At 36.2% G+C, this 24846-nt stretch overlaps 2 protein-coding genes across 4 annotated transcripts in view; both read left to right on the top strand.

Annotated features, from left to right (window-relative positions):
- Window positions 1–5391, top strand: part of LOC124153681 (BTB/POZ domain-containing protein 9) — a 37252-nt gene extending 31861 nt beyond the window's left edge. For both annotated transcript variants that reach the window (XM_046526991.1, XM_046526990.1), the window contains exons 9-10: window positions 341–527; window positions 2380–5391. In XM_046526991.1, the coding sequence (XP_046382947.1) occupies window positions 341–527; window positions 2380–2727 (535 nt within the window). In that variant the 3' untranslated portion in view covers window positions 2728–5391. The remainder of the gene's footprint in view (window positions 1–340; window positions 528–2379) is intronic.
- Window positions 5392–9046: 3655 nt separating this feature from the next.
- The window catches only part of LOC124153680 (zinc finger CCCH domain-containing protein 14), a 28794-nt gene continuing 12994 nt past the window's right edge, over window positions 9047–24846 (top strand). Inside the window, exons 1-10 of one of the 2 annotated variants that reach the window (XM_046526989.1) lie at window positions 9047–9252; window positions 9398–9440; window positions 12298–12462; window positions 12676–13077; window positions 14139–14578; window positions 15210–15506; window positions 18556–18652; window positions 18804–19166; window positions 20623–21246; window positions 23274–23379. In XM_046526989.1, the coding sequence (XP_046382945.1) occupies window positions 9214–9252; window positions 9398–9440; window positions 12298–12462; window positions 12676–13077; window positions 14139–14578; window positions 15210–15506; window positions 18556–18652; window positions 18804–19166; window positions 20623–21246; window positions 23274–23379 (2576 nt within the window). In that variant the 5' untranslated portion in view covers window positions 9047–9213. Of the gene's footprint in view, window positions 9253–9397; window positions 9441–12297; window positions 12463–12675; window positions 13078–14138; window positions 14579–15209; window positions 15507–18555; window positions 18653–18803; window positions 19167–20622; window positions 21247–23270; window positions 23380–24846 lie in introns of both variants that reach the window. The other variant, XM_046526988.1, reaches the window with a different exon arrangement.

The following is a 24846-nucleotide window of genomic DNA, read 5'->3' as shown; positions in this document are numbered from 1 at the left end:
CACACAAAAAGTTTTACACTTCTACGTCGGCACTCAATTGTGCTGATGATGATGGCCTAGTAAGATGTTATGATGTTGGTGGAAATGTAGTCTTTGATCCTGTTTGGAACCCAAGAAAAGCTCATTTTCATCATATTCTTTAATGAGCCAAATTGTACATCAGGGGGCATTCTGTCTATTTTGCCTGTTAATCAATGTCCAACTGTTTTTCCAAAACTGTTGGGGATACCTAAAATTGGCACTTTTCATTTTGTTCTTCTTGAAGCATTAAATCAGTTCAGGATATGCTACTCGAGTATAATGCTTTCATTGAAATTTTTTTTCTCTCTCTTTGATACAGATTACTCCTGTGGGATTGTGATGATCGCAGCTATAGTTACTATATAGAGGTATCAGTTAATTCTTGTGACTGGGAATTAGTGGCTGATAAAACTCGTGAAGTTTGCCGGTCTTGGCAGACTTTGAGGTTTAAACGTCGTGCAGTTGTCTTCATACGCATTGTGGGTACACACAACACTGCAAATGAGGTATGAAGTAGTTAAGTGTAAACAAACTATTGATATTCTTTTCTATTATTTTTCTTGGTATGTGAGTTAAAGGGCTATAGCTGTCTTGGAGTAAACCTCAGATATTGTCTGAATTGTTTAATGTTCAATGCTGTTTGTCCAGTGACTGGTAAATCTGGAATTGTGCTTGACTTTTTGGTCCCTGGAATAGGGTAGTTTCTTTCATCAAAGAAAATGAAAGGCATTGATTGCGATTCGTTGCCACAATTAGTGTATTCATATTATACAAATTATTTGGTTTTAGAAATCCCAGTTTAGACGAATGTTAATGGTCAATTTTAACCTCATTTGAAAAAGGCCAGATTGGCCCCCATGCGATGCCACTCCATGTGACGTCATAGGGACCTAGATTCTGTATGAGTAGTCAGGAGTTTTACATTGTCTGAGATTACCAATGCCTGCATGAGACACTGAGCTCAGGAAAACATTTCTTAACCCCTCAAGTGCGGCGGGCATTTAATTAAATCCCATCCCAGCGGCCAGATGAGATGTAAATGACTTCTCCTTTTTTGCCTTCTATCATTCAATAATTTATAACTTTCATAATATAAAATCAGTATCGTTGAAAATTTTTACAGACTTGCATAATATAATGCACTACAATGTGATAATTTTTCAAGCAATTTGAACAAATATTTATTGTTTTATGTATCTCGTTCTATGAACAAATGAATAAATTTTCAGTTTTCAAATGTTTCGAATAAGCGGCGAGATCTCTAACATTCCATGCATATTTAAATACAATCACAAGGTGTATAACAGTGATTTGGGGTTGAACATGTCATAGCTGATTGGATACTTTCGATAGGATTACCCGTTTTGCATACTTGAAAATTCATCACTTCCCCTATTATGCATGAATTATTCATGAAAGAGCACGGCCCTTCATAATCAAAATTGTCTGCTGTGGTTTTCAGTGAATGCCTTTTTAGTGCTGAAGGCAATATTTCTGTCGGAAAAAGAATAGATTAGACCCAAATAGGGTAAAAATGTTCAATTTTTGAAATCATAACCTCAATAAATAACCAGTGGCTGCCCAATGTGACATATTGCTCGATCATGCATTCTTTGACAACATGTTATTTTAACTCCTTTACTTTGCAATTAAAATTATGGAGACGATCTTAAGTTTTTTTTACAGGCTTTCCTGCTTGTTTACAACGTAAGTGAAATTATTTTTATTCCCTTCTTGTGGTTGTTCATTTAAATTTTCCATTAATTCATATTATAAGGGGAACAGAGAATTGGCAACTGAGAACTGTTGGGGGAGAACTGGAAAAGAACCGAGTACCGAGAACAGAAAAAATTTAAGAACCGACTCATCCTTAATTGCTATGCAATTTATAACTTTAACCAGCTAGAACAGCTAGAGGAGCAAGGTCACAAGTATTGTGTCCTACACTAAAATTGATTGAAATTTAATAGGTAATACAGGGCAACCTGCTGCCATCTGCCATCTCGCTATGGCAAGTGCCTGCACCAAAAGGGCATCGTAGAAACTAATTTTTTTTTACGTGCTAATCATAGAGTCAATTGACAGTGCATCTGCCATCTTTCGTAATGGCAGGGGTCTCGCAATAGCCCATACTCACTTTAATGCGGTTCCACTGTACCTTGTTACAAAGCAATGATTTGGTGAGGAATATTTGTTTTCTGCAAATTGTTTTGTAGTATACATCTTGGCAGACTATGAAATTGCTGCATGAGGAAGTTTTGGATTGAGGTTGCCCAACTGCATTACACTTTCTACTCTTTTGTTGATTAAATATACTCCACTCTAATTGCTTGTGTTATGATTTTTGCTCAATATTAGGTCTTCCATTGCGTGCATTTTGAGTGTCCAGCTCAGGTGGACGAGCCTTGCTGCTCATCATTGTTGAAACCAGCCGTGACCTCCAGTCCAGGAAAGGAAAGTGTTTCCACTTTGAAATCTAGTGCGGCGAGAACGGTTGATGAAGCTGGTGACAAGGGGGAGAAGAATGTTGCCGTGCTTACGCCTAATCAGTTGAGGCTTGCCAAAGCTCCAGATGTCACGGGTGGGGCCGCTGCCGAAGTGGCATCAGGTCATTCAAGGGATCGCCTATCATCGCAGCCGAGCGAGATGAGTGGTGTTCCAGATGCATGTGAAGGAGATCATGTTCGACGTGACCATAGAAAGTAGCGTGGTAGTGAAGCGTAAAATTTCACCATGAGACATGTTTTGATGAGGCTGATGTTTGAGAGAAGAAATTTTCTGCAGTGAAGTTGTTATCTGTGATTGTGTCTAAGGAAATCTAGTTATTTTAACCTATTGTTTGAAAGTTAATTAGTTTTAATTTTTTCTCAAGCAGTATTCTGTTGTAATCAATGAAACTAACAATTCTACAACTCCCTGTTTAATAATGCCAATTATCTTAGTGGTGCAAAAAATAATTTCTCTAGTCAAGAGTCTTCATGTATGTTTGCAGGTTGATGTGTGTGGATAATTATTTTTTCGTGAGAATGCTCCTAATTCCTCGTGAGCATATTTTATTTATTCCTAAATTTATGCTGTTGCGTGCTGTGCATCAATGATTGCTATGATCAAAATACTCATCATGTTAACGCCAAATATTGGGATGATTCAAATGGGCCTAGTTTCTATCATTTACAATTGTTGATGCCCTTCATGAGAGTAGGTGTGATAAATTTTTTAAAAGGTAAATTGAATCTAAGATTTTTGCATGTTTAAGTTATGTGCTTTTCAAAATATGACCTTGATATGGTTAAAAAAGTCTTAGTTTGGGGTTAAGTTTATGAAAGACTTGGTGTCAATCAGGTAGCTAGCAATCTTCTGTTCCGCCATCCATGCATTCTCATGAAATATGCTTGTATTTTTGTTACTGTTTTGTGAAATTGTTGACTCCAGTGTATTTATAGATTATTTTTTGTAGATGACAAATTTTGATTGCATGTTAATTTTTGTCTGTGCTCAACTCTGCTTTTCATTGGGGATTATGTGAACTCATTAAGATAGTTATATTGTCATACATTAATTACAAAATATAATTGAGGAAGAGTGTTCAAGTTATTATCTTCATATGTAGAACACATTGCCTTTTATCTTACCTTTTTTTTTTTTTAGCTTTTTAAAACATGGTGCAAACATCTTTCGTATATATAGTTGTAACGAAATCTTCGAGGATAGTGCCTAGGTTCAGTTGCACATTCCGCAGTGTAAAATTATATTCAAATCATTCCATATTTTCCTGTCTCTTCTTTTTTCTGTTTATAATATTTACCTGGAAAATTTTGTCATTTGCAGAACATTTTCATGTCTTCTTTAAGTACATTTTCAGTGAATATAATTAACAATTGCTTTACTAAACCAATTGTTATCTAAAAAATAAAACTTGTAGGCAGTCATTAACAAAATAAAATGAAATATATAAGTATTTATTTTTATTCAAAGTTAAAGTTTGAGTACTGAATAATGTATGATAGGGTCGTGTATGACTTATGTGATTCCGATGTACAAAGAGGCTCTAGGGTGTTACTTGGAAAAAAATGAGTGGAGAGGTTTTTGAACACTCTGTTACTATTAGATGACTGAATTTGAAGGTGTAGTTTTTTAAGCAGACTTGGATTTCATATGTTTAGTTGTACATATTTTGTTTACTCTTACCTCTATTGTAAACACTGTTGCTGATTTCTTCCCTTTTGTCTAATGGTGGGATTGAGCATTTTGATGTACTGATAGTGTGAAATATCTGCTTCAGGCTGGAACTTGTTTCATCTAACCCCCAGTAATATGTACCTCACAAGAATCAATTTCATTTTTTTGATATTATTTTTACAGTCTTTTCTGTCATCAGTCAAGTATGACCTCCCATTGAGAAGTGGGATTATTGTTCATGTTGTTGTCATACCAAATGCAGATGGCTTTGTTTTTCTATCTCTTATACATTTGGGTTTTGTGATCTGTATAGTTTCAGAAGCAATACACATTTGGTATAAATTCGAAAATGGTTTGTGGCGATTGAGGTCATGACTTTCTGTTTGGATAATTCAGTTCGTGGCTGTGTTAAGGTTATTAATTATTTCGCGTTCTATTTTATCTGCAGATGTGGAGGGTTGCAACTGTGTGCATGATTGTTTATCTCTAACATGTGCCTTTCTTTTTCCTATCATCTAAGCATTAAATAATTCCCAAGAGTGCTTCAGTTTCAGGAGCTAAATATTTTCTGGTCCTAAGTCGTGGTAGAATTCCTGTCCTATAATATAGATAGTTATGACATAATATATTTTAATATTTCAGTTTTTTTCAGTTTTGTCAGGATTATTAATTTTTTAACATTTCATATTGTTTTATTTCTGAAGTTTAATGAAGTTATTTGTGTGCACAGAATTGTTGTCTGGAAGATAATGTGCATGGTATATCACATGTTGAAAATATTTCGTAATGATAAAATTTCACTGGCATATTTATATCAAAATGTGTCAATAATAAAATATTGTATAACTTTGGTTACATGTAGATAATTAAATGGGTAAACAGAAAGCCTTATTTCATTGGCTGTAGAATTGAATGCTAAGGGTAATGTAATGTGCACATCACATTTTATACGCTGTACCTGATTCAAGGAGCATTGTCACAACTATTTTTTAGGTTTTTATTAAAGTGCTAATTTCATTTAATGTTACAATTATTTATATTTGTGACTTTATTGCTGTAGTCTCAAAATAATATCTAATGGATATTAAGCGATTATATGTTTCATGAGGGTGAACTTTACACCGTTGAAGCTTTTGTTGTAGCATTTTTTTATATGGAGAAACTACTCTAATAAAGTTGATGGAAAAATTATTTATTTACAATTTTATTTTTAATGTTATGTTTCTATTTTATTTAGTCGGTGGAGAGACAGACTGACTAAAATAAGTGATATTAAGCATAACAGTTTTGGACGTTTACCACATTGTGACCTAGGGAAAACAGGCCCAAGTGATGCTGTCAATTGTGTGGTTGCCCTAGACTTTTTTAGGCTTCACTGTATTCATGATTTTCATGCATAATTAAATTTTATTGATGTGTGTTTAATTAACTTCGGAACATTGATTTTCTGCTAAAAGGAGTAGCTGAGTCATGCAGCTATGGCGATCATGACTTCGGTAATGGGCAGAATGTTAACATGCATCTTCATATGTTCCTTATTTTTTTATACGTTTTCACCATCAAATGATTCAAATGTGCTAATTTCATAATATTTTTACACTTACAATGTGGAACTGATTCAGTGGGAAGTCCTGAGAATCTAATAAATTTTTTTATTCGAAACTGGAGACAAAAATAAAGGCTCCAGCAAGGCTCAAGAGCAGCTATCCAGAAACGGTGCACTCCACATGGTTTCTAGAACCAAAAGCAAAATGAAATGTGGCAAGCACATTGAATGGGAAGTAGTCTCATGCGAACAAGGAGGAAGGAAATAATGCTTGGCTGAGAAAAAGCTTTTAAAGGGAGTACTTCCATTGATTGGCTCTGACCATACTATGTGCTACACACTATGTATGTGTTAAATTGTTGTGATCATGTTCATTTTATGGTTGGCTTTTGTATGAATGAGTGGACTATTTTATTAATGATTCATGTAACGTGGTACATTTTGGCAATTGTGTTGAACAAACAACTTCTGCACTTCTCATCAAACAGCTCTACGAACTTAAATGCATTGCAAATTGAGGCTGCAGCATAGTCATACGTGAGCCTTTGCCAAGCAAATGCCATAGGCTGTTCTTGGTAATCTTTTTTGACAGGTCAGTTTATTTTTGTAAGATTTTGTTTTAATCAATCCAGTAAGTCCAATATAGAGAGGATCCTTCTATAGATAAATGGGTATATGGCTGCTAACCCTGCTGTAGATCTTTGTCTTCTTACAGCATGTTTAGGTATACATAATGCTATTTTAGTCCTAGAGTATGCCCTTGTAGCCCAGAATCAAATAGCCCATGTATGAACGTAATTATATCCTTATATTTTTTGGGATATTCTTCTACTTTTTAAACTCCTTTTTTGTTAAATATTTTACATAAATGAAAAATCTCTGTACGCAGTTAGATGTTGTAAAAATGGATGTACTGGTAGCTCATTTGCCTACAAGTGAGTTAAAAACGTTCTGCTTTCCTTCCTACTGGCTACTTTAAGCATTTTAGCTTCAAATAGGAGGCATGCAAAAGTCATAGTATTCTCCAAGTTTCTTAGCCTTCTCATGCACTAGAGTGCTCTAAATATGTATTTTAGAGGGGCCATACTAATTTGAAAATGTAATGAGGAAAATGCAAGAAGAATGCAAATGTGTAAAAATTGTACAATTGAGCTCCTTCAGGGTAGTTTATTTCAGAGAACAAATGCGAAGCCTATTAGTGCATAAGTATGGGAAGTTGTATGTAACTTGATTATTTCTAATGGATAATTGAATGCCAAATTCATTAATCCCTCCCCATCTTGATCTACTATACAGGTATCTCCCTCCTAAGATATAAGATCCTCCCTCGAAACTCATGTTCCTAGAACCTCCTCTCCCTTTTTTTCCTAGAAGGAAGCTTTCATGCTTATAGTAGGTACTGAAGAAGGCTTGACAGTAGCCAATGAAATTATCATATATGGTAGGATGGTATACCACCAAAAAGTGAAGTATTTAAAAAAATGTGAGTTCTGAGCTCCTGATATGTACATACAGGGGATTTGTTTTTCATAAGATTGGCAGATATGCATATTTAAAATGAGTTTCTGGGAGGTATGAGGTATAGCAGTTGGCTGGAAACCTTATTAGTGTGAATATGAAATGAGTGTCTCATTTTGGAATTCAGCTGAAATTTAAATGGCTTTAATTCGATTGTTAAAGGGAAATTGTTCAAGATTAGTAAATTTTGAATTGTTCGGAAATGATCATTTGACAGACCCAAAATTGTAAATGGTGATGATTTCATGATTCATACTAATGTTTACAGTATGCCTGTGCCCTGTAACGTGAAGCCTTTAAAAATAGGAGAGGTACCTCTATCAAACAAAGGATGGAGAATATATTGGCAAATTGAGGCTTTTTTGTTGCATGAAAATGTGCATCCTGTCACAGGTAATACCATATAGCAACTTAAGCATGTACCTATATTAGGTTGGGATATCATCCACCACTCTCATGTGGTTCATCCAAATATCACCGTAATTACCTCTCTGAAGCCATTTTATGACTGGAAAAGATATTTTAACGGATCAAAATTTGGTATACTATAGTGTTGTCAAACAGCATGAAGAAGAGACAATAAGTAATATTTTGATGAAGATATAAGGAATTTAATTCCTGGACTCTTTAAGCTTCTTTAGGAGTCTGACTATATCGGGTGTTTTCCATTCATCTACACATGACGACACAAGTCGACTTGTGTACTGGTTTTTATGTCCCATTCTATGTGTGTCACTGATTGTTGTGACACAAGGCAACAAAAAATTACGTGCAGAAATGAAAGAGAAAAGAAAGACCAGTTTCTGTGAGTCGACACTAAGGCCCCTATTAGCCGAGGCAACCAGACGGGCAACCAGTGGCGCGTCTGGTTGCCTCGGCTAATAGGGGCCTAAGCAACCCAAGGTGGAAGGCGCGGTTGCGGGGCTCAGGCGACTGGAAAGTCTGGTGGCGCGTCTGGTTGCCTCGGCTAATAGGACTCATTTGATTCTATGCCCCACGACTCACCAGTTCCACCGGACGCGCAACCGGTTGCGCATCTGGTTGCCTCGGCTAATAGGGGCCTAATCGACGCGTGAGTCGCATGAATGGAAAGCACTCATTGAAAACAACATGGTTGATGGGAGAAATTCAGTAGGTACGATGCAAGCGGAGAAATAAAAAATGTTTTCAGGCAACTTATTAATTTTCCTAAGGAATTACATTTGGATTCACATTGGTAAAATAGCTTCACTTGAAGGAGGCATTATTGCAATTTTTGGCATATGCCTTGCATTGGCTGATATCTTGCATTACGTAAGAAATTATTACGGTTTAAATTTCCCGCTCTAAAATAAAATGCGATGCGACGCGAGACCGATCGATAGGTGGGAGAGTCGGTTCATATTGAGGATTCGATTCACGTCATTTGATTCATGATCATAGAAATTCACGATTCTTTGCATTATCGTATGGTAATTTAAAATCTATTATTTATTGGATGAAACCGAATTCATTAGGCATGCGAATTGGACCTAGCTAGGTGATTTTTATTTTAAAATTTTAGCATATTACGACGAAAATCTCTCACGATGAATGATACAAATTATCATGGTTTCTCGTCAAAAATTGGTTTTCATGATGAAAAATGTCTTATTATGTCACTTATAATTTACTATGCATAACCATAGCAGTCCTAAATCCGTGGGATGGGACGTTAAATTTATATATTTTTGTTCGTGTATGAACGAATTCGTTCATCTTGAAGGAATCATCACAGCCATCACAGCGATCACAGCTCTAAAAACAAATGCTTATCCACCAGGCGTGTGTTCTTTCCTGATGAAAGTTGACAAGCCAGATGTGCAAACATTGACCGTTGTGCCATATTTTGTGACAATACGTAACCTGTCAAGCTGTTATTGAACAGCCTTTTTAAATTCTAGTTGTCCAGTGAATAACTTGTGATCAGCATGGAAGGAATCGGTGTAGAAGTCAGTCAAAAAATAAAGGTGATTAACATTTTGTTTATCTTTTTCACGAAGTGACCTATTAACAGATTTGCCTTCATTATCAGTGCGAATGATTTCATATCTTTAATATGCCTATTATATAAAATGCTGTGATAATTAATGTCGTTGAAATTATTGATTTCAGTCTGCAATCAAAGCAAAACTTGTGGAGCTTGGCGTTTATGTGGGTGAGTTGACTTCAAAACATTTTTGGTCATTGCCTTTCTATTGATGACCTGTAAGGAAATGGTTGTCGTTGAATTTACATTGGTTGGAAGTACTACTATGCATGGGAATCATGGCTTTGCTCGGTACAGTCTCAGTCGTTGATGTCACATAATGCTTTATCTTGCTCATGAATTTGAATGGCATGAAACTTTGGTCTTTGTGTCCACTCCCATTAACACTTCCATTTTTAAAAAGTAATTTTCTTTTCAATTCCTTTGATTATTTACGCTTTATTTATTACCAAGCAGGACAGGTTTACCCAAAATTAGTTGCTTATATATTACCTTAATATGCTAGTCTCAACCTCATAAATATGAATGATTGATCCAGTGGCGCCGATTTCATGGGGCCTGAGGGGGCCCGGGCCCCCTCAAAGATTCGTTTGGGGGGGCGGAGCCACCTCAATAATCCAAGAAAATAATTTAGTTATATTATGCTTTGTGAAATCACAAAAATATATTGGTATTTTTTATTTCCCATGCTTGACGATAGTTACCTTTTAAAATAAATTCAACAAGGTGTTAAAACAAATACATTCGGTAGTAAGCAGGTTAACTGAAAACAAATGGTGTGAATCATTATAGTGTTTCGGTGCTGCGACACACTTTGAATTTAACCTCTCCCCGGGGCAAGACCTCCGATATGGGACCCCCCAATATTTTTTATAAGTCGGCGCCCCTGGATTGATCGTATTTACACTTGAAGTTCGGATTTAAGTTCACTTCTGAGTGCAGATACTGCTACTCTCATCTACATTATCTTGTGGTACCTACTTAAAATATGAAAAGTCTGAACTCAGGAAGTGAGGTGTTGTATGAGGTATCAGCCAGAAGAGGAAGGCAAAACGTAAAAATTCATATTTATGTGATACCTAGTTATTTTTGGAAACCCACTGCTATGCAAAAAAATATCGGTTTGGAGTGGACACCTTGAATAATGTATTGAATTCGTGTGTATTAATTCTACCGCTTCTATAAACAGTGGTCTTGAATTTCATTTTGTTAAGATTTCTGCTTTTTTTTGTCATGTATTAATAGGTAAGTTGTAGTCATCAGTATCACATTTTGTCAAAGACTCACCACTCAGCAGAATAAAAAAATTCTTCAGTCTTGAACATTAAATTTCCATAAAAATTTTGGAATAAAATCATATGATTTGTATACATAGCATAGCCACTCGAGTGGCCACTTCATAGACTGTAGGCTCCTTTACTAGGTTCTCAAATCTGAAAATATCACGAATAATACAAAATATTTCATCACTTTCTAAAAGTTGGTAACATCAATTTGTTTAATGCAACAAGGTGGCAAAAAAGGGACAAGTCGCCTCACTATGCATTCTTTTTTCCTTTCTTCATCTGCCAATTTATATTATCTAAGACAAGCGCCCTCCTAGCAGCACACGCAGGATGAATTTTGCGTTATTCTGGGGCATGGTAGGGGATGTGGGGAGGGGACGCGAGCAGCATGGCACTCTTCTATCCATTGCGCTGGGTGAGCGTTGGAATATTTCCTTTGTGGATACACCCTCAAATTTGCCATTTTGTTTGCACTTAGGCACTTAGGTCGCACAGGCCTTACGGCCCGCACTTCAACTCTTACTGACGGCTATACTGTGACTGACCACTGGCGAGTCTACTGGTCACTGAGTAACTGAGTCCAGTAAGTGAGTTACTGAGTGCTAATAGCATCTCCACTATGTCATTATATGGGGAAGTGGAACCAGGATGTTTTCACCAAATAGGAAAGGGAAAAGGAAGGTTAGGCATTCTCGAAAGTGAAATGGTACAATTCCCGAGGCCATAGTTTGACATAGCTGCCTATTCTAAGATGTCACACAACTACATATTTATGCATATTTAAGATTTGGAAATCTTACGTTCTTGGATCACTGCTTAAGTTCAACTGATTCAGGTGCTACTTATATAGTGGAAGTTCGACATATTGAAATGAAATGAATACGCACTTTTCCACTATAATTTAATCAGCATGGATGCATGATACGGCTCATGAAGCCATCCTTGTCTTGCACCAGAGGATGGCCCCATGAGCCGAAACACGCCGTATGAATTAAATTCTTGTGGAAAAGTGCAAATTCATTTCATTTTAATATTCGTCTATTTCCGTAAATGATGGCAAAAACTTTTTTCTCTCTACTCTAAACTTTCACATGATGATCCTTTGTCTCAGACTTAGAGTCATTCTCTTTTTCCATGTACCCTCTCATGATGTTTACCTGGCATTGAGTGCTTATTGTCACTACCTGTTTTAAAGTAATATGCTCATTTTGAGTTAGCTGAGTTGTGCCATTGAGAAAATTTGGTATAATGTTTTTGGAGTCTCATGTCATTGCAGCTGACTCTTGAATAGATTTTGTCATACCTAGTCAAATGCCTATGATGTAGCTAACATTCAGCCAATCTGAGCTAGTTTCTTAGGAGTTCTCAGTTCCCCATCTGATGCAGACAATGGTGGAACTTTCTGCAGAAGAAAATGTATACAGTAGGTGGGTTCAAAGGAAGGGAATGGTAGGAAAGGTGGGAGACAGTTGGAATAGATTTCGAGGACAGTGAATAACCCATTAGTTTTGTGAAACGATCATGGCATAATTGACTCTGTACTAATGTTCATTTAAATTGGGAATCCCTCATGAATTTTCCTCATTTAGTTGACACAATCTAGTTCTTGTATACATGTTGTATGTACTTAGATTTTAACCTGAAGGACTATCTTATGAGGGAGTAATGATTAATAACAAGTGTTAAGAAGAATTGAAAATACACATACATTTTGCATTGTGTTTGTTTTTTAATTTCAGACGAAGAACTTCCAGACTATATCATGGTAATGGTGGCGAATAATAGGAGCAAAACTGAAATGATTGATGATTTGCAACTTTTTCTCGGAGCACATACAGAAAAGTTTATATCATGGTTGCTTCAAGTTCTTCAAAAGCTACAAGAAGTTACTCTTGCAAGTTTAGGTAATAACCATTGTTTACAATTATTGCCTTGCATGTGTACGGAAAAAGCATTGAACCAAAACATAGTTATCTTATCATAAATTTTCTGATGCACTTTCATAATGTTGTATTTTTACTGGGAAAATATGTAAAGGATTGGGTATTGAATATTTTACCCATTTTACTCATTTTCACCCTCTTTTTTATTTTTTAAACCTTCACCTTTCTTGATAGATGCTCGGAAAGCCTCTTCAAGTGGCTTAGATAAAGAAAAAATAGCCAAGAAGAGGAAGCTCTCAGTTGCTGATACAGAGGCTGAACTAGCCAAGAAAGACCGCAAGAAAAAAGTGGAGGTGAGCAAGAAGGACACTGGTGGTAAAAAGGGGAAGAAAGGGCTAAAGCTAAAGTCATCAAAGTTGGAAGAAGTGAAGCCCGTTGCAAAAAGGCCCGATGAAAACTATGCCAAAGACAAGAGGGAAGTGGCCTTAAAACCAAAGGAGAAAACATCTGCCAGTGTCACCAAAAGTACACTCCAGAATCTGCCTAGTACTACACGTACTAATCCAAAACCTGTGTTGATGGTCAGTGATGAAGATGATGAAGATTTCATAAATATCAGGGCTGATGCTGAAGCAGGTACTGTTCCCTTTGAAATCGATGAGATTTTTATGCATGCATTACGAAGTTGAAATACCTTCCATTTCTCACTATAATTTGCTTATTTGAAAGTGAAAGTGATTGGCTACGATTTTCATGAATAATCATAGTGGTATTAGTTGCTTAATTTTCATAAATAGATTATAGATAAATAAGGTAGTCAATGTTCAGAGGAAGATGACCTGCTATCTTCAGTGCCAAAGGTGAACTGTCATCCTATACATATTAATTTGAAATAATAGTTATAGGATTTTTGGTAAAAACTTGTGGAAATTAATGATAGTCGTAATTGCAAAAACACCATGTTGATATCAAGGATTTGATGAAATCTGTACCTTGATTATGTAAATTCCATAAACTTATGGCAGTTGTTAGTTTCCACTGGGGATAATTGATGGCTAGTGTATTTTAGTGATTCTGTCCACAAGCATCATAAGTCTCATGACTGGCAGCTGAGTAGTGCAGTGAAAAATGTCTTCTCATATTGGCAGATATTAAGAAGCGTGATGCACCAGTGGAACCCTTCATCATAATTTTTTGTACAGTTAACTTTAATAATCATTAATGAAGTTATTATTTTTTCACCAATATTTAAAAGAGATGTACCATAGCATTAGTGTGCAGTATTTTCTGAAATAAGTTAAATATAATTTGCCTCCTGTCTTTTTTGCTACCTTTTTATTCTCTCAGGGGTTGGCTGGCAATTAATTTTGACCTTGTCAGTTTTTTTTGGCTTTTACCTTACAGTTACTGGAGAAGCATGATTTTTTGAGAGCCCAATCTAGGTCGATAATATAATGCTGCACACAACCTTGATTTAACTATAAATCTCTCATCATCTTCATGTAATTTTAAAGATTCATTATTTGTGTGTATTTTTTGAAGATGTCATAGTTAAATACATTTTGGAAAACTGAAATTGAAAAGCATTTTTTTCCATCAGTACATATTGTTACGTCAAGTCCCAAGGGGTCGCATATTGTTGGAATCAATGTCATGTTCCTCCATAACATTTTATGAGAAATGTTTGTACTTTTCAGCCGATCTTCTTGTAAGTGAATTGCAAGAAGACATCAGAATACCTCCTCACAAGCAATCCACAGTCGCTTCTACCTCAAAGAATTCAACATCTGGGTCCTCGAGGGTTACTGATAGGTTGCACTCTGGCAGCCAACAAAGTACCAATGTGATTCCTGTCGAGAATGTTGTCAAGGAGCCTGTTGCACTTGATTATAAGGATGTGAGACTTCAACGTGCTGATGAAGGAGGGACTGCTACTAAGGAGTTGAGCTCCAACCATGGTTGGCATAGATCAGAATCTCAAGTTGTGGTGCCTTCATCATCTTCTCATGTATCTCAGCCAAGGGCAATCTCCAAAAGCTCTGAGTCGTTTGGGAATAGGATCCCTTCAGTCAAGAGGACGCCAGCTATTCCAATCTCTGATACAGGATCTAAGCACGTACCGTCTTCAAACGTTCAGGTATGTTTGCTGGTGGAAAACAACTTTGCTAGTGGGGTCATTCAACAGCTTGATTAATTAACATGAAATAAAAGTGGCTAACACAGCCATGTATACTAAACATGAATGTACTAGCTTAAACTAGTTTTTCAACTACTTACATATGCCTTTGTCATTACTGGCAGAACTGCCAGTGAAGTCTACTTTGTCTTTAAAGGTAGGGAAACTGCATCCTAGCAAGTGTAAGCTTGGAAAGCAACATAGATGTAGAGGTTCCATTTTTATGAATGCTGTGTGTGTTTCTTATAAATAATGAACTGAATTGAAAATTCTCTCAATTTAGTATGAATAAGTAAATATGTGGTGACTTTGGTTAGTTGAATTTGGTTTAAAATTTTTGCACATGGCTCTAAACCTAACTCTTCAAGAATTAATGTATTCCCTTTCATGTAGGTAGTTGTCAGATCTTTCTCATCTACATTGCAATTATATGGGAATAATAATTAAAGGCAGATTGGAATTGCATTTAATCGCCAATTCCATGTACAATCACTAGAAATGAAAATGGTTGTAATATCATAAATATAGTACGGCATGTGTTATCAATTCAAGTTACATGGTTTCTATCGTATTATTTCTCATTCATTTCAAGACGGAGGTAACTGCAAGCAAGTATTCAGACACTCATACCCAACCCTCAAGCAAGGTGATACCTGTTTCCCGCATTGGTTCTATTAAGTCCAGGCTCGGAAAGAGACCAGGTGACCGAGAAGAATCACACACATCTCTTGGATCAACTAGAGCGGTAGGGGTGCCTAGTGTTGTGAGAGTTAAAGGCAGGCCAAAGATTCCCCTAGCAGCCCAGGCTAACAAGAATCTCATCCTTAAAGCAGTAGCTGAAGCTCAGAAGTCTGTTGCAACAGCTCCAGTCAGAGTTGAACCACGAGTGGTAAGCAGTTGCTCAATATTATGTGTAGATTCATAATAGATCAGTTACATCATTCTTTTGTGCAATATTTTTAATGATGGCTGTGTGTGGTATGTACGTGTAGAACAGGATAATGTTTCCTTTGTAAGCTTCTTCCTGTTCCTGACAGTGCCATAAGATTGTAAAATTCATATCGCAAACTTTATTTATGCCATGGAGAATTTTTCTCTTTCAATAGGGAAGTGCACTAATGTTTCAAATGCACCAAACTTATTTCTTAAATTAGAGTTCAGAATAACATAATGTCGTAAAACTACAGTTTAAATCCTAATAGTGAATACTTTATTCGAGATGACCGTCTGAAATATGGAAAAATTCAAAGGCCGCGAAAACGGGTGTCCATGTTGAATATTGGCCGTGACGTCACAAGGCAGTAGCAGAAGGCAGCTTCTACACCGTTTAGTTCTACCACTATTATTGCATAGAAAAATTACAGAATTTGAGGGTATCCGTTTTTTGCTGTCATAAAATATCTTCAGAATATATATGTGGCTGCTTCTCTTTTGAGTAAACGACTTCATCATTGCGTAATATATTAATATTCATTTACGTGCCAACTTCAAGTTTGGAAAGAGTAGTGCGAATAGCACATTGAATCTTTAATAAATGCATGATGGCATTTATTTTTCGCTGGGTATATTTTGACACAATGCCGTTTATCATGCCAAAACTTTTTTTTGTAAGAACCGAGTGAAACTAATAAACCTATTTCAGACGTTTGCTGCAAGACTTATTCGTTGCGTATGTATTCACGCCGGCCGGAACGTTCGCCCTTCGCAACTAGAATCATGGGATGTTAGCCTTATGTCCGAGCTGGCTGGTTGTTGCAATGGTTCGCTGTCCAGGATGGGTTCAAGAAAATATAATCTTTGTTGAGAGAAGGAAAATTCCAACGATTTATAAATGGTATACCAAACTTTGATGTATTTATGGTTACTGAATAAGGAGGACAGGTTCAACGCTCCATAGAAATGCGAGACGTTAAGGCTAACAAGGGGAGATCGCGTACCTTGCTCCATCTTTTTCAATTAGGGCGTTAGTTAAGCTGTAATTAATTAATTTTCATGCGTTACTTTTTACAAGTTATGTATATAAATCCAAAATGTCCACCTTATCCTAATGGGTCGGTTGGGGTAGTGGTAGCGTACACGATTCATCGGATACACTTCTCCCGAAGGACCGTGGTTCAAGGCTGCATCATGGCCTTATTTTTTGTTGTCTTCATTGTGATCATACGGCATCAAGTTTATCATTAATTATAATTGCAGCAATCATTGACATAAGACAATTTTTTTATCATCATTATGGCGTTTAGGTATTTTAGCAGTGTCATTACAAACGCAGAGATACGATGACTACAAGGGTTGGTGTGCGCTAAAATGTTAATTTTTTCTTTGCTTATACTGACCAACTTCCACATTAAAAATGAAAACCACTCTTGCAAGAGCACATACCATTAAAGGCTCGCGGCAAGCAACAATATGCGTACAGGCATAATTAATAAGAACTCAAAGCGAATATAAAATGCCATATATCTCGAACACTTGTAATTCACATTACTCCAAAAGGAGTTTACTTACTCAGTACATACCTCAGTACCTTGTACTCAGTACCTACCAGTTTACCTCAGTAGCAGTGCTAAAAGAACCATTCTGAAATATAATTTCAACTAACAAATAGGATGAAATAAAAGTTGATAACCCTGGACCGGGCGCGCTGGCGTATAAAATACGTCAATCTTTGAAAACCAAGGATTTCGACATTGTACGTACATTCTGGGCTATAATGGTCTCGTGTATTCTTACAATGTACTTTGACTGCCTATATTGCGGGTTTTCAAAGTTCGAGGTATTGTAGCTAATTTTTTGGATCAGCAAGATGAACCCGTCACCAGTGGAGTACAAATTACGCCGCGCGACCTGCCGTGTACCTTAATATCTGTATCACCTATAAATGTACTAATTTCAACAAATAAAGATTAACTTTAACAAAAATCGTTTGTTATAATATATGCACATATCATGGGCAAAGTACGCATTTTGCCCGGTCGTGTAAAAAAACAGTCGCGCCATAATTCTTTAACCAAACTACTTTCAGTTTATAAATTACGTAGGTCTACGCGGAAGATGCTATATTTTGACTCAACACACTTTCTGATATGACTGAGGTACCTATTAAGTAAATTATTATAATATAAATATCAATTTGATCTTACAATACCTTCAAATGATCTTCAAAACAGAATATCATCGATAGGTAAGAGTCAGGAGCAGCCTTGAACCATTAATTCCGTATAGCTTGTGCCCGCACGGGAATGAATATCTTCTCCAAGCTTTTGTTTCGACGTCGAGATGAAATTTGGAACAAAAAATCATTTATAATTCTATTTTGAATTCATGTTTTCGGTACTAGACGACATTTTTAGGAAGCAAACTCCACCGATTCCCGGAAACTCTCGCCGCGCTAAAGAAGGCGACGGAATTCAGCGATACTCCACTGGTGACTACTGCCTTGTGACGTCACATCTCAATCAAGATGGAGGCACTGTGTTTCAGCGCAACATGAAATTTTCCGACTTTCAAAACGTTTTAAAGTGCATACCCCAGATGCAGAAAATAAAAGTGACTATACTAATGTTTCTTTTTTAGGCTAAACTTTCAAATTCAGCAATTAAAAAAAATTAGTGCACTTCCCTATTACAATGTTTTGAATAGGGTTTCAAAATGTGAGACTTGAATCTGAAAAATCAATCGCATCAGGACTTCATTTTAGAATCAATCTCTTTCATTTATTCAGAAATATCACTCATTTGTGCGGGAATGGCTTATCTTCAGTCAAGTTTTTTAAAATATAAATTTGGGTGTAAATTTAAAGTAAACTTCTTTGACAATTTTTCCACAGTCATCTTTTGTATGATAGGTCTATTTGTATCAGTGAATGGGTGGGTACAGTAGTTTTCCTGATAAAATAACTTTTTTATTGTTTTTGTAATTACGTGTGTAATTTTCAGAGGAGTCCAGGATTACTGACAAGAAAAAATAGGGAAAATTCCAGTAAGATTGCAGTCACTCTTCCCAATCCTAGAGTATCATCTCAATATGACCAAGGTAAGAGTTCATAAAATTTCTAAGTGTTTAAACAGTAAATTAAATTTAAAATTTCTGTTGTTTAGTTAAATTTAATTAAAAAAATAATTTATTTTGTAAAGAAGGGATTTAAGTAAAAAGCTATAATTCCTTAAAATTTTCACATTTACAGAAGAGTGGTCGTCACAGGATGAAGTCATTCACTCGCAAGCATTTGATAGTCAACCAAAGATAATGGTCCAATTGTTTCAAAATCAGAATCCTGCTCAGAACAATCAGCAGCAGCCACCTCCTGGTCATGTTTCTGGCTTGGTTCATAATCAAGCTCAGACCATTCAGAGCCAAGATGAGTTGATTCACACACAAAGGCTGTTGGTTAAGACTCAGGCTCAGTTACTTGAGGCTCAGAACCTGCCCAATGAAAGCCCAGCGGAGGTCATGAGGACTCCCACGGACGTGATGCAAAGTCATCCTCAACCAGACTTGGTAGCAAGTTTGCATGAGGGCATGTCCTCTCGGTCTAGTATTACTTCTGGTAAGTAACTCGTTTGTGCTCCCTTGCTTGCATTGGGCATCTTTCATTAGTTAGATACTGCTAATATATGGTCTCTAATTGGTTACGATGCTTATTAATGAGGCATGATTGGATACTAGTTCTATAATGCGTGTGCTCTGTGAACTGAAAAATTACTTGCTGTATAGAAATCTTGTTGCTTAAGCTAATGAATAATCATTCCTTTGCCATTTCTGTATGTTTTTGATTGGTGAAAAATTTCTTGTGGGATAGCAATTTAAAATCATATTTTTGAATATTTTATTTTTCCGTAGTTATTTGCACTTTCAATCGAATTCTATGTTGTTTGCCAAAAGCTGGGACTCAAATTTTGAGCTTTGGCCCTTGCCTCAGGCTCAATTATAATGCTTGTAAAAGCATTATTATTACGGCAATTTTTTGATTGGTCTGAATACACGTCATCTGCAAGCAAAGACATTGGAACAGAAAATGGTAAATGTGCTAGAGAACAAATAATTCATTCAATCTACCTTAAATTTAAGTAGTTAAAGTAATGTGTGGTGGGTGCTAAGCGATGAAATGGTTGAGATATTTACATCCACTCAAGCATCTGAAAGCTATCACCTTAGACAAAACCAGAAGTTTGAGTTTTAGTCTCTTGGAGTTGTGTGGGAACGGCATTGCGGAACTAAAAGAATCAGTTATCAATTGTGCTGGGCAGCTTTAATAATGAGTAGAACACTATCTTGATTATTAGAAAGCAGACATAATTAAGTCGCTGGTTTGAGGCGTTACTTTATGGAATTTATAATGGAATAACCACGGGAACACCCAACCCCACCATCAACTCCCCCAACCTCCCCCTACCTCAGCAGTTTCCCGCCCCATTCCTTCTGGTTTACACATGTAGGTATTTGAGATTATCAATCTATGTACTCCTTGCCTGAGGATGACGCAGAGAGTCGAAACCATGGTAGTGATCTAATAAATATTTTATGTGGAAAAACATAGTTTAATTTTCATTCAAAAAGCATAAATAATTTTTTCTTGTCCATAATTGGTCAGCATTAATATTTAAAGTGAACTATAGATGATTTTATATTTATACAAAAATTTTTACCACATGCACTACTTCATACTGTTAATATACTGTTAGCTGATACAGTGTGTTAATGCTCAAACTAGCTAAAATAAAAGTCTGTTAGAACAGTTTATGGATTCTAAAAATTTGCCAGGTACTTAAAAAAGTTTTCTGTTTGTATAAAGTAGCCAGTTAATTCCATTTACTCACATCCAGGCAAGAAATTAGTGGACTGTTATCTTACAAAAATACTAGTTAGTGGTGTCTACTCATAATTTTGTGTATGGGGTCTTTGTTTTGAAATACAAAGATTTTGAATACTGTAATTTTGATTTGCTTACATTTGAATTACTTTTGTGATTGCTATTTTAATTTATCCTCATGGTTTCTTTTCAGCCAATGGTAATGTTGCAGAAGATGTGATAATGAATGATGAAAATGGAATTATTAGTTTATCTCAGCCAAGAAATATTTTGAATTCGGCCCCCACAGATGTTGAAGGCCCAAGAATAATGGAAGGTTTGGATCAGAGCCTGCCGATTAGTCATGGTGCATTAAGGACTTCTGAACTCTCTTCATACTCTGAAGGGAATCAGATGGGACCTACAATCATATGCTCTGTTCCAGAAGAGGTTCCCAGAAGTATTGTGGAGAGGCAAATGGGGCAGACAGCTAAGGAAACTCCTGTTGACATTCGAGCGAGCAGCCCTCAATTTTTCGTGACTCTCAGTGGCTATGATCCGTGTCCATATGGTGGTGCTGGTTCAATGGTTGTTAGGAGTGATCTTGGGGCTAAAAAGAGGTGCTTGCTCCTTTATGGTGAGGACGATATGGAAGTGGGTGACGAGTGCTTGGATGAGGGAATCGGGGATGAGGACTCAAAGGATGCGATGGAGAGTATGGGCGGAGAGCGGGAGGAAGTGATGGAAGTTTCTGCTCCTGCGACCACTGCCATTGACAAGAGACCAACCCACTCTACAGGACCAATTATCTTTAGGAACACCACTACCAATGTATCTGGTAAGCTCTGGGTATTTTGTTGGATACTGTTTGTATGTCATTCCAATGTGCTAAGGCATGCCAAATGCACAGCACAGTAAGTCCTCTTCTTGCAAACATTCAACTTACCAACTTTCGGAGGTATGAACATTCGAAAAATTCAAGTGTGCCCTATATTTCAAATTTGGTGCCTATGGAGTTGTCCGATGCGATATGGTGTGGCGTGGAGGAACTCACACTTTGGATGCAATCTAAACAAAGTATTGGGTAAATTTAAACCGTTCTGAAGTCGGTAACTGTTCATCATTTCCCACGTTCTTCCTTCCTGAGGACAGTGAAAATTTTTTGCCTCCATCCACATCACACGCAGAGCTAGACACACCGATTTGCATTAATTAACGATGCAATTTGTAATTCAGTGTTGCATTCTGCAGGGTAACCACACTTTTCGAGGCATTGCATAGGTTTTTCAACTTACGAACATGGTCTCGGAATGCATATTGTTCGTATGTCGAGGAGTTACTGTACTTAATTAAGGCTATTCCTTTGTTAAGGATTTCAGACCCACCCAATTTTTTGGGAAATCCATGGAAAGTCTTCTTCCAAGTGCATATTCCATGGTTTTCACAGGTTTGGTGTTGGCCAGCGTAAATTTTATTCATATGTTTCCTTCATTCTGAGTGTCAGTAGTTTATCTTTGTCTAATTTGGAGTATCTTGTGAAGCTTCTTTCTGAATTTTTTCCAATGCAGATTACTTAAATGGTTACGTAGCACCATTTTCTCTACAGTAGATGGCAGATACATTCACTGTCTCAAGGAGGACTACACATGCTACTCGAGAACTTGCTTCACTAAAATGAAATACATTTATGTTTTAACTGGATTAACAAGAAAACAATATGCACCTGGAGAGACACTGTCTTGTTCAAAATTAAAGCGCCTTCAGTTTGACAATTCTCAGTGAAAAATTTGCACATTAACCCAAACAAGCATCAGGGGAAAGGTAGTTTTACATTTTGTTTGATGATTGAAGTATAATATTTTTTTGCCATCTTTTGATAACTTCTTGCATTTACATTAAAAATATAGAGCCCTATTTTTCGATCCTACAGCAGGTAGAATTTGGTGACATATATCTTCAATGTCGTCTCATAAAATGAAACATTATTTTCACCTAACATGCAAAAATTTTAGTATGTTTTATGGAATGATATAGTTTCAAAGTTAATTTTTTAATAATTTGTTAGTCATTATAAAATATGCATAATAAAGAGTCATCCAGAATTGGAGGTTTAAAGGAAAAGGAAAGGAAAAATAATTCATACATTTGAGCAAAACAAACATAGTTACACTATGTTTAAATATTTACCTGCTTCAGATGACTCGGCATGGTCATTATTGGATTTTTAAAATCTATCAAACTGTGAGCATATGCTGAAATGTGAACCTTAGTAACATACTTTTTTTCAGGCAGATCACGGATTGCAATACTGTTGGTTTTTTGTTATAATATACTGAATTTATTTTTCAAAATTGAAGCATAATACATATTTTGTTAAGTTGTTATTTGAAAAAGCAAACGTTAACATATACTATTTGAAGCAAAATAGCATGGATAAAATTTGATTTGTATGGTATTGAGCAATTTTTTATTATAATAAATAAATGATAAATAACATCACATTATGGCAATGAGCTTAATAATTACAATAACAACTTCAACATTCTTTGATTGAATATAAAAATATATTTGTAAAAACAATGATGTTAGTATTGAACATTAACCCATGGTGTCAAGTCTTCACCTGTAAAACGCTGGTGATCTTTTTTAGATATTATTTAAAAATAAGGTACATCTTATATACCATGAAATATGGTATTTACCCAGTGTTTATCCATATTCCTTAAGCTTCAGTAATCTCATGGTGCATGGGGTGGATGTAAATTTTATACTTCCTCTTATGTTTTTTTCTTAGCTATGATTTTAATTTTATTTTCCTATGGAATTCATTGCACTCATTGCTATCTTCTGATCTCATTGTAGAAGAGGTGGAATCAGCAGTAAAGCCAAAAATCTCAGAGAGGTGTAGATTTTGGCCTGCCTGCAGACATGGTGAGAGGTGTGAATATCACCACCCAACTATTCCCTGCAAGTAAGTCACCATACTAGTTTTAGTATGTATTTTTTTGGTTCTACTTTTCAATGATTGATCATTGTGTGGCAATGTTAAATTTCATGCCTTTGGCAGTACACAGGATATTTCACGTGATTCATATGATTACTCCCGTGAAAAAATGTTATGTATAGATTTTTTTCTCCCTAAAAATTAAAAATACTGATTCTACAATATCCAGGAAGCCTTATTTCAGATTTATTTGGTTTTTCAATCATATTTTCTTTGGTCAGTGTCATTATGCTTGCAGGCAGCTGTGATTTGATACAAATTTTTGCTGTCTCAAAATTCCATTTTACTGTCTCAGAATTCAATTAATAGTTTATATTTCTTGAGAAAAGAAGAAATGTTTATTTCAAAACCTGACTGGATAAACAATTGTGTGACCCTTACCGCTTAGAGGGGTAATATGAGACGAGGGGTCCGGGTACTTGCTCCTGAATTTCGAGGGTAAAGCCTAAACCCCGCAGTGTTGGGTCCCGAAACAAAGATGTCTTACACCCCCGACCATTATAAAAGGAGGAGAGCTAGGAAACGTATATGTTCGGCATTGGTTCATTTGCGTAAGAAAACCTCCGACGAAAATATGCGGCTTTCGTCTCCCGGGTCTAGAAATGTCCACACGTATGTTTTCGTCTTTAGTAGGGAAAAGGTTTTAGTTATGTGACAGAAATTTCTGGGGGTGGAAAAAAGCTGATACTGACAAGGGGAGTGTCACAAAAGTGAGTCTCAGATTTCAATCAAAGTTTGTAGTGTTGTAGTCCTTTGGTAGCTGTCCACGAATCGCCCCCCATATGGGGTTGTATAACCAATAGTTTAACAAAAATCGCAGTTAAACATTTACAGGTTCATCATATTCCCTTAGAAATAAGATGTTACTACATAACTATAAGCGGTAGCCCTGTGGTTACGGTATTTGACTCCTACCTGGAAGTCCTAGGTTCGTTTCTTGGACGCACCAATTTATTTTCAAAGTTTGTTTCTACTTTTCAATTTACGTAAGTCTTCAGTTCATCATTATTTCCATGATTTTTGATGAACATTTTATTTTACTGCGTGGAAATCTTTCTGCAATGCGGAAATGTCAGCTGTTTTCCATTTTTTTTTTCACAAGGGGACCTAGTTTCAATTACGTTATTTTTGTGTTGCAACACAAAGCATTTTTACGTTGCACATATACTTGGTTTCCTTTTTTGTTGCCATGTGTCTTTTCTTACAATTTCAGCCTAATTTTTATAATTTTATTTCTTTATTATTTGAAATTTCTGCACTACACGCATTTAGAAAGGAAAATGATGACTGCGAAGCAATATGTTTTATGTGTAAGAATTGCTAATTCTCTTTCAGGGAGAGGTAAAAGCATAATATACCAACAAGATGCCTCTGGGGAGCCTCTAGTAATTGATGGTTTGTTAACAGTTGAGTGACCACTCGCAGAAAAAATGG

Source organism: Ischnura elegans, chromosome 2 (genome assembly GCF_921293095.1).
Source record: "Ischnura elegans chromosome 2, ioIscEleg1.1, whole genome shotgun sequence".
Taxonomy (NCBI): domain Eukaryota; kingdom Metazoa; phylum Arthropoda; class Insecta; order Odonata; family Coenagrionidae; genus Ischnura; species Ischnura elegans.
The sequence above is the reverse complement of the archived record's forward strand: the minus strand, read 5'-3'. Positions and strand labels throughout refer to the sequence as shown.